Here is a 14,205-nt window from a genome sequence, read left to right as displayed (position 1 = left end):
AGCAAATTGAAAGGTGGAATACAACAGCAGAGGCAAAGTATATGATTCAAAAAGGTATATTGATCGGACAATGCAGAACTCATAGAAAAAAAACTATTCCGGAGCCAGGAAGCCTTTGTACTTAACCTCTAGTTGAAATTGATACTGAAACATTAGCTCCAATGCTATTATGCAAATATTTAGCTTTCATGTGAGGGCCTGAGAAGCCAAGGGGTACAAGTGATTTTCTTTTCTAAACAGAGTTAGGTGCAGGAATTAGTAAAAGAAAACAAAAGAGATGAACTAGATATTTTTATATAGAGAAAAAATAGATAGAGAAAAAATATATCACTCACCTGAGCTTTTAAATTTACATTATTCATTTTATTTAATGGCACTTATTGACAATTCCTGATGAGCGAAAGTTACAGCATTTCCACACTCTCCGTGGGTACCATTGCAACGACCCAATTGGGATTTCATAAATTCATGTCACTATTCTCAAACAGCCCGAATAAAATATTTTGCGAAGGAAACAATTTCTGTGGATACTCGCGTGGGTGAAGTCAATACCTGTCATGAAAGTTAATTCTGAATCACGTGGAATAATTATCTCAATAATTATAACTATACAAAACGGCTCAAATCAATTATGCATCATATTGCCATAGCGTATATTGCCTTTTTAAGAGGCATGGATACTTCAATTTTGGCCACAGTGAAAACATGAGCAGTAGTTAACTTAGTTTTGTTATTAAGGCACACAATCGCCTTATATTATCAATTTAATTAAGCGTCATAAAGTTAAAGCCAACATGCCCGCATAATTAATCATACGCTTAATAAAATGAGCAGATCAAACAGCATCTAAAAGGATACTAAATATTAATGGAATTTTTGGTTATTCGTATCTGCTTAAATAAGCTATGAACATCAAAATTGAGGAGTACAACTCTTTCGAAAATTATTCACCCTTTTTTTAATTAAAAACACTTCTTTCTTTTATCCATGCACTTTTCTCACGATGCTTATAGCGTTCTGTACCCAGGATATCAACAAACCAAATCCCCTCAGGAGGGAAAATTATTCACGTTACGCAATAAGCATATGGAAGGCGTTGTTTTCACTTGATTAGAGGTGTGAATAAGTTAAAACTTGATCTTATCAAACAGAATTATATTCGTATGACCAACCGTTTCGGTTTCTATTAAGTAATGGGGCATAGCAGGTGCGGAACTAGGAGAAAATGTAAACTCTATGGGAACACCATCTACTCTCATGATAATAGTTTTAAGAAGAATTCATAATATGGTAGCTTCACTTACTAGAGTAGCATTTAAAGGAGTCCATCAATTCTCGATACATCTCTGTAGCATCTGCAGCTAATATTGGGATGAGTAGCACTCGACTCATTGTAATTTTGTAGGTATTCTTTGTGGGGAATAATGAGGATATTCGGCGTGACATAGATCAATGATGGCTAATCTTAAAAAATTGCATTTAGATAAAATATCGATCACTCAAAATTTGTGAAGAAAAAGCTGTATTATAGAATATATTTTCAAAAATCACTAAAAGGTAAATATCTAAGGCAAATTTTTCATACCCCATTTATCACTTCATTACCCGTGACTAAAGCAAATTGAGCACAACATGTTGTCACTGATTAATAGTCGGACTACAAAATTTAACGCTCACTTTTAAAGTATGAAAAAATCTATTTACCTAACGCAAAGACTTTGCGTTACCAGTTATAATGCTGAACAATAAAAATTCAGCTAATCACAATCAAGCATTTATTCTCAAACCTCAGACTGTTTAGTTATTGAAACCGAAAGACAAAATATACCCTCTGGCAAAAATTACAGCACAGTGAATCGCAAAATATTGCTTCCATGCAGCGCGTAACCTAGCTTCTATATTGTTTGCTTTCGCCATCTATATATATCCCTGTTTCTTCCAATCTTATTCGTTTGCATCGTCGGATAAAATAGGATGGATATGTTTACCCAATATATGGAAGACTATTAAAAATATAAACTTATATTACGGCTAATTAAGATTTATTAAAAAAAAAGAAATTAAAAATACGCAAAACTTGAAAAAGCCGAAAAGCTTTATTCATCAAAGCAAACGCTCTTTGTAATGAGATTTTTCATCAACGAAATTAATGACATTGAAGATATATTTAGTTGGAGGAGTGGAAATCAAATTTGAGGGCAATAGAGTGCCTCTTGATGTGAATTAGGAGCGAGAGGAAAAAAGTAAAAACCAATTACGCCGGCGTATTCTCCGTAAAAATTAACTTCTCCCGCATTTCTTAAAGATAATTGAGGTCAAAATACCCGATAAAAACATCCCTTTCCTCTGTCTCATGATTCCTTTTGTCTTGTTTGGCCTTATATTTCCTTAAATCAATTAAGTCGACCGAATTCCTGCTTCGTCGCCTATTCAATTCTTCCCCTTGTCAAAAGCTCCCACAATATCCCCTATTATTCACTGGGAGGAGGTCCAATGAAAAAACACCCCACGTCTTACCAAGCCGTTAACTTATCTCCCACGGTACAAGGATTAGGGGACTTTTAAATTGTAATAATAATATAATATAATTTCATTCCACTCATATGCAATTACATTACAACAGAAAACCCTTTAAGAATGGTGGAATATATAGGTACCCTTTGTGAAATCGTTTTGAGGATACCATCATACACTGTTTATACAGGACTGGTACTATCAATGCGTGACCAATAAATTTCTTCCGTTGACTTCAGTGATATTTTATTTTCTTAGCGTTTGCATTCAATTGTTATATTCCAGCAATGTGCATTCGCGCAATACTAATACACATGATCACTAATTTTCTTTTAGAAACGAAGCAATCTGCAATTCACACTACTGGCTCACGCAGGGCACTTCTGTGCTTTACACAATTTCGGCTTTACCCTCGCCAAGCTCCGGGGTTATTCCCTTTCCCCTTCAACCTAAAGGATTCCCCCTCCCCCTCAAAATCCTCCCCCTACCGCCCCCAACCCACTTCCCCTCTTTCTGAGCCACCTTCCTCCGACTCTCACAGAATATTCCATTTGCTTTTTGGTAGGATAGCAATTATATAACGATGGAACGAAATTGGATTTCTCGTCTTTTGAAGGCCGAAGAACTCTTGCCATCACAAAGTGCCGTTCAATAAAATTTAATAAGATATCCACTTCGAACCTGCTGTTCACCATGCTCCTGCTGCTGCTACTACAATTCCCCCTACTTTGGCTCCATCTACCCCCTCCCCCTCCCGCTCCCCTCCACCCCACCCCCTCCCTTTCGCTCACAGGCGCATGAACCTGCGTCGTCAAATTATTACGTAGAGCTCATAAAGCGTCCTGATATCTCATCGAGAGAAAGATATATTTAAGATCTCGTCATTGATGTTGCCATCGATGACAGACTACGGTAATCAGCGATGAAAATCAGAATATTAACTTTTACATATTTTATAAATGTTGTACGTTAGATCACAAATAACTTGTAATACTATGCCTATTTAATAGTAGCGGGCGTAACTTTGTGGAAATCCTCAATCGTATGAATAGAAGGAATAATAGCTTTGCTATTTCCACATGGTACCATGTGGTTATAATATCATGTAATTAAAAACCGTCGAATTTTATTCGTCATAATAAAAGATAATTTCCCAAAACGGAAAAAAAAGTTTTCACATTCCACACGCTATACTTTGACAGGGGTTTCTACGTAACATGTTGCTGTCTATTTATGATGACTTCTCATGACGTAATCATGTTTTAAAATAGTGTGGAGCGTTGAAGGTGACTCGTCTTTTTCGATGAATGTATTCCGCAAATGAGTACTAATCTATTAAAAAAACTAATTAAAAGAAAAATGTTTTACGGGCCCTCGATAGATTTTGATGTCAACCATGGCCACTGAGATTGGTCAAGGCAAAGGACGATAAATTAAGGCAGGAGGCATATCATCGGAATTGACTTGAGATTATTTTACAAGCATTTATCAATATCTTCTAAGATTCCTTTTTTAGAAAACCTTATAGAAACTCTGGACAATATTACCCTCGTAGTTTCCTTAACATCCATTTTTGATGGCTTAATCAGTTGAAATTGATAGTGCCAAATGCTTCATTGCTTGTTTAAATAACTGTAACATAAAAATAAAGTATTTTTGAAACCCTGGCATGTAAGAAGAGCGTGGAATGCGATGCCCAAATGCTTTTGCAGCAAGAAAGCCTAAATATTCCGTACCCAATAGCGTAAGATCGAAAGCTGGGAGTAATCACATGCTTCCCTCTTTTTCCTCCACAGAATCGTTGGCTCAGGAGTTGGAGAACGAGAGGAAATCACGGCAGCAGCAACAACAACAGCAGCAGCAACAGCAACAACAGCAGCAGCAGCAGTCGTCGCAACAGCAGCAGGCGGCGCCGCAGCAGAGCAGTCAGCAGTCGCAGACGCCGCAGCCACCGCCTCCGCCACCGCCGTCGCAGATGCCCTCACAGGGACCACCACCGCCCGAGAGGGAAGTCAAGTCGCCGCTGCAAGGTGAGATATGCTGTTCAATATACCATTCTTGAACTCATTAGAATCTTCCACTACAATATCTCCTCTCTAATATTCTCCATTATGCCTTCCTTCCCATCAAAGAGAAGTTTCACTCAGTACAAAATTAGCTGCAGTATAATAATACTTTATATGTTTTCTTCCACACATATGCTTATATAGCCGGCCTAAATGGTAGCGGGGATGAGTCCTCGCCGGTCAAATCGAAGGTCGCGGGTTCGAGTCACGCCTGGATATCCAGGACATGGGTGGTTTTCAAAATTTGTTTATCTTAAAGTGAATTGCTTGTAAATGGGGGCATCTGTAAGCAAGTATTTCCATTCATTGGAATTAGGTAGCATGTAATTAGGCTAACTTCAAAACTACTAAATGCGGAAAAAAAAACAGTAAAACCAAAAATACTCGTTATCTAAAGAAAAACATTGAATGTATTTTATGCAAAAAAAAAGTCAAAGCTGTGGTGACTGTAAAATGAATAGCATTACATATATGTACACTTATGTATCGAGAACTGATATATAGCACGTGAATGTTGGTGAAGTAGTAAGGATGTAAAATGCGGTAATTGTAAAGGCAAGGAAATTTTGGTTAGTTCCTTATGTAAGTACTATATAAACTTGGAGCCTAGCGCTTCGATTGGCTGCGAGTTTGCCCTGTAGCCAAATGCTCTGGACGACTCGCGACTTCGAATGTTTTGCCTGCCGGACATCGCGAGGTATCCAAGGCATCCGACAACAGGACAAACTAACGGTCAATCAGAGTGCTTGGCTCAAAGTTTATGTAGCTTAAAAATGGTACGTATCATCAGTAATTTTGGTTCCTTCTGCCATTAGCTTTCTAGGGTTAAAATTTGGTGACAAAATTTTTATCCACCCTCTATAACGTGACTGGATAATGCGCCTGGTGTCGAAAATATATCCTCGCGGGCTCGTCCATGGTTTCCTAATGAATGAGTCGATTTAATTGCATTTATTTTTTCCTTGCTTTTCGCACGCATTTCTTCCGATGAGAAAAACTAGCAGAAAATTCTTCAATTCAAAATACTTCTTCATCTCCGATTTTCACTCTATTCCATCGCACGATTTATGTCCTCATATCTCGTAAGCTCAAAGAAATCATCACATTTGTAGGATAAAGTTTCTAAATCGCTATTCAGCGTATTCAGAAATATATTACATTTACGGAGGAATTACGTAAAATTGAGATACCAAATACCAGAAATAAGTGTAGCATATATGATTGTAACGATCTACCGGTTCACCGATATATTTATTTGCGATTTATCTATCGTCCCATTGGCACGCTTAAATTATATCCTATTCCAAGGTGTCGGCGTATTTTTATGCACTGGACATCCTCAAAGAGTATTGAAGGCCGCTCGACGCGTTGTGCCTTCAAATGACATGGACCTTGAAGGAAGTACCGGAGAGCTAAGGACGAATCTAATACTCTTTCAGCATATTCTTTATTGAAGGCTATTTGGGTCAACTACAATAGTTAAACAATGATTGGTTATTCGCATAGCGCTCCCTTTTTTCTTTTTGCAAATGACCAAAGGAAATAAGATCATTTTTCTTTCTCTCGTGCTACTTGCTCGCAATTCCATTCTTAAAAAATCATTCCCTGAAAAAAATCGTTTTGAGGAAAAATATTGGCGGATAACTTCCTCTCACGCTACGTAAATTGGGACCTCATTAACTTTTATTCGAATACTATGAAGAACTAGGTAGATTAATTCCATTTCAGAAAGATACCTTAATATAGAGTAACTTACCAGTCTTTTGTTTCTTGAGTCGCGTTCTTCATCGTCTGAATGGAATAGAAAAAAATAGTATCTCCCCTCAAAAGAACATAGTTGTCTGCAAAGACTTATCACCTTGCGGAATTTTTCCTCGAGAAATCAGCTTGAAACTGAGTTGAAAATAAGCGAAGCTTAAGCGAAAGCGCAAGCTTTACTCACGGATTCCATAAAATTTTCCTTCCTTTGGAAAAGTACTCACACGCCACCATTTATTAATTCTGTCAATCCATACAATTTCACATGACGCATAGGCCCGATATTAAAGCAAATAAATCATTACAGAAGCGTTGGGATACACACACATTCTCTCTCTTGAACAAGCTTAAGCCTGGCGCGAAGTCAATTTCCATTCCGGTCCAGCGTTTCACGCATTTAATGGCAAATTACTTCACCGACTATCATCCCACCCTCACGATCCCTCAAGCCCTCGAAAAGAATGATAAACCGCGAAAACGTGAAGACTGGATCGTGAGGTGAGAATTACATCCCGTTTAAGTAAAGAAAAAAATGCCGAACCGCGGCCGTTTTCACACAACGCGTGCCTTTGGGTGTTTACAGGACCAGATTTTGTACTTTTTTTAATCCGGTAAATAAAAATACAGCCGCAATGAATCAAACGCTCGTTTGGAAAGTGGATTAGAAAATGGTTATTCCGTTAAGAACTCCCGGGAAGAGATGTGCGCCTTGCAGACGTTGAAATCACCCAGAGTTCAAAGCCGTTTCTCTTCTTCCAACATCCAACTCTCAATCGTCTATACGTTCTGTACCACACACATGCATTCCTGGGGATACGGAAATCTTTTTCCTCTTGATGGGGAACTAAAATGAGGGAGTATTAAAGAAAGCTACGCCCAAGTACACTCACCAATCTCCCGAGGCAAAGGTCGTCAATTACTGCTCCGATTCTGACCCCTTCGGGCAACACATCATCGGCAGCAAGCGGCGTGGTGCCAATTGATAACAGTGCCTGCTTGTGGCTCGTAATGAACAGTCTTGGCCAGAGGGAATGGGTCAAACTCACGGGTCACACTTCCCAGTTTGTATCGGTGAGGAAATTATCTGCGGGAAGAGAATGAAAAAGAGTGGGAGAGGAGAAATAATATTCATCAAAAATGTGAGGAATATGTGGGCGAGCGAGGTGTTATGGGCCTTTGGGAAACGTACAAATTAGTCCATCAAAGAGCCCTCTTTTAGCCGAGAAATGTTTCCTCCGGTTGTTGGGCTGAGCTCTCGGTCTAACTCCGACGATTGCTAGTGGTTTCCCAACCCCGGCTTGCCCGTCGTGAACTTTGACACCTAAAGAGGATGTGCGGAAATAATTGTCCATGACAGAGCTCGTAAACTCGCGGCGTAAATTAGATCGGTAACGTTTGAAGTGGAGCATAGGTCGAGATGTACAATGCTTCTCTCCCAATAGAAAAATAATAGAAAAATAAAAGAAAAATAAAGCTCTTTGGAAACTTCACTAGTTACAAGTGGTACACCTGAAGATGTACAAAAAATTGTCCAAAGCGGACCTCGTAATCTCACGGCATAAATTTGATCGGTAGTATTTCAAGTGGAACATACATAGGTAGAGATCTATAATGCTTTTCACCCAAAAAAAAAAGAAAAATAGGCCATTTGGATACTTCACTAATCACAAGTGGGCATCAAACTAACAAGCCAAGTTTACTCCCTTTGTCAAACTACTTCCTATTAGATTTAATTTTAATTTCTTTTATTTTTAATGATAAAGGTCTTCTTTATCTAATTCTAATATATTCTAGGACTGAATTTCATTTTCCTTTCTATGTTTTCCTTAAACAATGAGGGCGCGAAGAATATAAAGAATATCGCCCAAAATTTTTAACCCTAATGAACTCTCAACTAATGGCCCACATAAAAGAATGTGAAAGTACGAAAACCACCACGAGGTCACCATTTAGCGAGGTTTAAATATTGGTAGGAAATACTTTATGGCCGGTATCACCATCAATATCCATGATCAGGTCATTTATTTTCAGAGAAGATGATGAACAATTAACACTTAAATGGAAAGTTGCGGAAGTGAATTATGAATAATTAAAGGTATAATTTAACTACGGCTAAATCCAATACGGTATTAGGTCCACTGACCAATAATCATGAATAATTGCTGAAAGACTCTAAATTAGAATTCCCTCATTTTCATAAAACCAATGGTTATCAAATATTAATGCACAAGAGTGTATAATAGCCATTCAATAATGCAAAATCCATGCATCAGTAGTGTACGTTTCTCTCTAATCAGATTGAGGGTCTACTTTAGCTTGTACATAATTAAAGTAATTCTAGAATTTTGGAGTTTGATTGTAGGCGCCTCACCATTCACCATCGCAATTGGGAGCATAACAGCCAATATCAAATAAACATAATAGTATACTGACAAGTAGTTTATGCAATACTCCGGTAGGAATTATTTCCTCTTGATTCGGGCTGCGACTAATTTAACTTAAGAACTAAATAAAAAAGATAAATAACTCGCCAAATGTTTTGGTTGCTAGAAATTAATGCAACTTTATTGACGTTGAAGCGGAAAATACATAAAAACTACACCCATTCACGAGTTACTATTACGACAAGAATATCAAAAAGAATTCATGCTTAGGTAGCTTCATGTAGCAGAGTGACACTTTAAGAAATAACCAAAATTTCACTGCTTTAAATTAAACCATATTTTAATCCTTACTATCACTTCAACATACACGATTCGCATATCGTATCTCGATAAATCTATGGTGGTCCAACAGCTAATCTTGTTCTGAGTTACATTTGACACCACATAACTTTGTTCATAATGTGGTCACACTGGGAAAATTCGGTGCTATATAGACCAGTAACGACTTTTCTTAAAATTTATTCATTATTCTTACTCTTTAAATTTTTTGCGTACTACCTCTCCCCATATAAATTGAGAGTCTGACATCCAGTAGCAAATTAAACTAATTGTTATGGGTAAGCAAAAATTAACGACAATTTTTGCCGGAGGCTACTCTAGAGAACCGGTTTACCAGTTAGTTAAGCTAAATTTTGCCGCTACGAGGAGATATTATCATCCATACATGGCACAATTTCAAATAGATTAATTTTTAATTTCATATCCATTCCCATTTCTCAGAAATGCCAGACTATTTTCCGCACTGAAACAGATATTAGACCATTTATCTTCGATGCATGGTTTCCGTAACTGTAGCTCATTGAGTTATTCAAAAGCATGTTTTGAAATTAACAACGCAAGTTACTTGAAGTTGCATATAAATGTACGACTATAATATGGCAGGCTTATGAATTCTAGCATTTTGCATTATTAGTGATACTTGTTATATTCATCCTATTACCAAAATAAATCAAAACAATTCGGTAAGAATTAAGAAAATGCGCGAATTTTAGGGCAAAATCATGAAATTTAGAATAAATATCCGGCAGACGTATATTTGAAAGTACTGACTCCAAATCCAGGAAAAACAGCGCACAATTTTCTGATAAAGGATGGAAGAAATAGATATTGTAAACTTGCTATTGCTCGCCTGATATAAAATTACGGGCTATTTAGCCGTAAGAGGCAAAAAATAATCTTTAAACGGCTGACTGATTGATTTCGGGGAGAAAGTAGCAAACGAAGGTGGCGAGACCCCATTGGGAGTACAACAAGGAAGTGAGATAGAAATGTTCTTCTCAACGAGTGGTTGGCAGAAGGCGTTTTAGTACTCTTACGCGGTCCAAATACTACGCAGCAGCTATCAAAGGTAAAGGTTTTAGGCTGGCTAATCGGGGTTATTAACTCAAAAAATAAGAAATTCCCATTTAATTTGTCCAAGTGTATGCTGTGACTCATCATACGGAAATAAGTTTTATTAATACGCCAAAAAGCGTTTACAATGTATCCAACTCAAAAGGAACGGAGACATTCCTATGTTTAGTAAATAACAATATCCTCACGGGGTGGACAAGGAGCTCAGGTTGTAACATGCGTAACTTAGATGTAAAACAGGGAAAATTATTATTTACTAAGGTATTAACCATTCAAATTTTTACGATAACTAAACCAGCCTATATTTATAGCGGGGCAGTGAGTGAGATTTTTACATCACCAAAGAAACTTACATGTTCTTCCAACAAATTCAATCCCAAAAAATCACCCTCTATTGCTTCCTCTCTTTATCTTCTTTCCGGCGGTTAGAAATAGATTTCGTCACCAGTATAAAAATTTAAAATAGTAGAATTCTATGGAAAAAATCCGCTCACTGTTGATTCTTCCGATGCGAACTGAAAATAATGAAAATTACAGTATCTCATTTAATGAAAATTCCATTATCATCTCCCAGTGAGTAATTGCTGCAGTCGTCCATGTCTCCAATTAAATACATTGACTTCTTCGACTTTATGTGCCTCGACCGACAATTGATGGAATGGAATGACATGGAATTTTTGCTCTTCAATTTATGTGGATTACGCTGGAAAGGTTTTAGGCTGACTAGTTGGGTTTGTTTACTAAAAAATAAGGCCTTTCCATTTATTTTTTTCCTATTTTATTATATGAATCATCATAGAGAAATAAATTGTATCAATCAGCCAAATGCATTTACAATTATCACGCAGTATTAATTCACCAGTTACGTATTATTCCATTGTCTTTAGTCCATACAGAGTGTATTTATACCATTTCCTGTAATTTTAATCGATAATGTTTGTGAATTGGGATAATAAATGTTATTTGTATATTTAACAATTTTTTCATGTTTTATTTCGCAGAGTCCCGGGGCGGCTACTACAAGAACTCTGTCCTGTTCACAAGTGCAACTTAGAAATGTTCCCGGCAACGGAAAAGTTTGTATGCATGCATTCACGAGTGAGGGCCAAATCAGAGAGTCACAGAAAGAAAATTTAATGTGTTTCGCACCTCTCGAGTTGGAACCGAAGCCAGACGACTTGGTGGTCGGCAAAGTTAAAATCCACCATGTTGGGAAGAAATTGAGGAAGATGTCGTGGAGAGCATATGTATTTATGTACAGACCGTTGTTGTTGGGCTGCGAAGTGAACAGAAAAGGCTTCGATGGAACGAAGTGAAAGCAAAAGATGACTACACCGTGCCGGCCCCCTGAGGCTTTGTGAATTTCTATGGTGTTTTTTCTTACGCTGACGGACATTTTTTTAAAGACTCGATAGTGAGGGATCGATTGGCCAGGGATTTTCAACCAGAAATATTCCCGAGCTCTCTATGTGTATATACTTGTATGTAAATGTACATCACGACTAATCTCGCCCGTTGTCCACGAGCCAAGTCCTGATGACCGATGTCGACCTGACCGCAGTTGGGTGAAGAAGAACCAGCGGCGGATCGGAACATCGTAAGCCATGATAAGGTGTTGCCGCTTTCTTTTCGCGAAAAAGCGCCCCAATGCCGCTGATAAACATTCAATTGTTTTCAAGGGATTGAACTTCAGGCCTGCCTTCTCGAAGGCCACCTGAGCCAGCGGCGCCTACAACGTATGAGTGCGAGAATGACTGTGAGTGTGTGTGTGACGTCGAAAAATTGTTTCGTTTCATTCTGATGATGTAATCGTGTACTCTATCCTCATAGAAATACGGCGAAGTCCGTAAGGAGAGATATAAGGTATTTTGTTGTGTAATATTCCATTCCCTGTGAACTATAATATTACATTTCTCCCACCCACAGCTATCAGTCTGCAGTAAATTACGGCTCTTCGTTGATATGAGGGCCGTAAGATTGAAAAAAATGTATCAAACAATTGTTTTTCCACGAATATTCAGAGTGGGTTTTTGTGTGTAGACTTATAATGTGGCGTATAGTTAAAATACGTTAAATTTTTGACCTATTACGTTTACTGACACTATTTTAAGATCCCAGAGCGATGATTGACAAAGCTAACACAAACTGGTCGCAGAAATTGGTTATCTATGAAGTCAGTTAAGGCAATTATCTTTAGCCTTCATCTCGGAGGATACTGTTAACTTAAGTGTAGAACAAATGAAGCGTTATATAAAGTACTATTCATAGTATAAACATCTGTTTACTGTTTCTTAGAATGTGTTTTTATTTGATGGGGTAATATTGACGAAATACATTTTAAATAAGAGAATGAGTGAATTGCATCTTTTCATATGTACAAAATGACAATTTTGGTAAGATAAAGGAGTAAGAGGTAATTTTAAAAAAATATTCTACTAGTCTTCGAAAGAGTTGCCTGGGCTTGATGTAAGAAGCAATTCCTTCAACACTTTTTAAAGTCACTCATTCTTTTTAGACTAAATGATGTTTGGATGGCAACCATTTTATTACGACAAGAGTGAGGTGCTTACAAGACAGCTATCACTCGGGAATCATCATAATTGTATCCGAACAAAGTCAGACTGGACACATATCACCACTTTCCTTGGAATTAGGAAGTTTAAGCACATCGCGTAAAAAAGTTTTTGAGCACGAAGTGTGGAAGATCAGCAGAACTTCCCGAAAATTGATTTTTTTTCTCGCAGATTTTAATGTCTGTCAGCTTAATACCAGATACAATCCTGGAGAGGAGAAAAAGTTTCAAATCAATTCTTTGAATGGGTTCTCAAGATAAAATTGTAATCCCAACGCCAGTTTCAAAATAACCCGCCTGATTATTTGCGTGAGTAGGGTTTTCGGAAAGAACTTTGCAGCATTGTGCCCAGTTTTCTATTTAGATAGTTATAAAAAAAACTATAAAGTCATAGCGACAGAAAATATATGAATCGTGTAATAAAATATAATTAATACTGGTTGTCGTTATCAAATAATTCAAATTATTTGTACTTGTAAAGTTTTAGCGAGCATAGCAGCAAAATGTTTTAAGTGTGAATGTTCTACGTACTCTCGTAGGTGAAATCGTCCGAATTTATTTCATTTTCGCAAGTACCTACTCCATAGGCATAATGCATTTTACATGTTACATTATGACATTACGTTCAAATTCCGTGGGTCACTGCCACCCATCTTCATCAAGCGTTAAATTATTTATTCGATAAAACATCCAGGCTAGGGAAAAACAAGAAAATAATTCGGACGATTTCTCCATTAGTGAGTCTTTTCATGGCATAGAATCTCATTACCACAGTTAAAAGGTATGTTTCACAGTTATTGATGAATTTTGTGAGTACAAGATCATAGATGTTTTTTTTTCTACAGTTTACGTTCGTTTTCCATTCGCGGTTTTTTTTTATTCTTTGTCGCTGCTTTGATTCACCTTTTATCCGCTTATGAGTTCTAGCTAGTGCTCTTCACATTTATTCAGGATGGTAAAATGATAAACAAGTAACTTTAGGTTATCCTTCATTTCGGCATATTCTTGTTGGGAAATTTGGTATTTTTAAAATGATGTTCCAAAATGTTTACCATTTCCATTTCAATTTTTCAAGCCGCTTTCCAACAGTATTTTTGTATTTGTGTGTATGTGTGCCTTGTATCCGTAGAAAGAAATAAATAACTAGAAACTTATTATCAAAATGTTCACAGTTATTTCTAAAAATCTCACACCCATTACCGACCATTTGCATGCGCAACAGGCGCACAAAAAAATTTTATGCATTGCTGTGGAAGAAGTTGTTTATTAGGCAGATAATGTAGGAGAAACGACAGTGATATGGCGACATGTAGAGCAGGTGAGTATTGAAAAGTAAAATAAGATGGATGTATAGCATGAAAGAAGTCTAATTATTAGCCAGTATAAACATTTATTAGAAACAGAACTTAGGTAAGTAAACATACCAGCACCATAATGCACCAATTAAAGTAGTACTGTGGTCGTTGACACAATTTACAGAAATCTCACTCAAATTGTG

The 14,205-nt window shown here is 37.2% G+C and overlaps 1 protein-coding gene across 1 annotated transcript in view; it reads left to right on the top strand.

Annotated features, from left to right (window-relative positions):
- Window positions 1-13,861, top strand: part of LOC124158166 (transcriptional regulator ovo) — a 773,475-nt gene extending 759,614 nt beyond the window's left edge. Inside the window, exons 12-13 of the mRNA XM_046533350.1 lie at window positions 4,311-4,544; window positions 11,137-13,861. Coding sequence (XP_046389306.1) covers window positions 4,311-4,544; window positions 11,137-11,189 — 287 coding nt within the window. The 3' untranslated portion in view covers window positions 11,190-13,861. The remainder of the gene's footprint in view (window positions 1-4,310; window positions 4,545-11,136) is intronic.
- The last annotated feature ends 344 nt before the right edge of the window (window positions 13,862-14,205 follow it).

The sequence above is a fragment of the Ischnura elegans genome, chromosome 4 (genome assembly GCF_921293095.1).
Source record: "Ischnura elegans chromosome 4, ioIscEleg1.1, whole genome shotgun sequence".
Classification (NCBI taxonomy): domain Eukaryota; kingdom Metazoa; phylum Arthropoda; class Insecta; order Odonata; family Coenagrionidae; genus Ischnura; species Ischnura elegans.
This window is presented reverse-complemented; position numbering and strand designations above follow the sequence as displayed.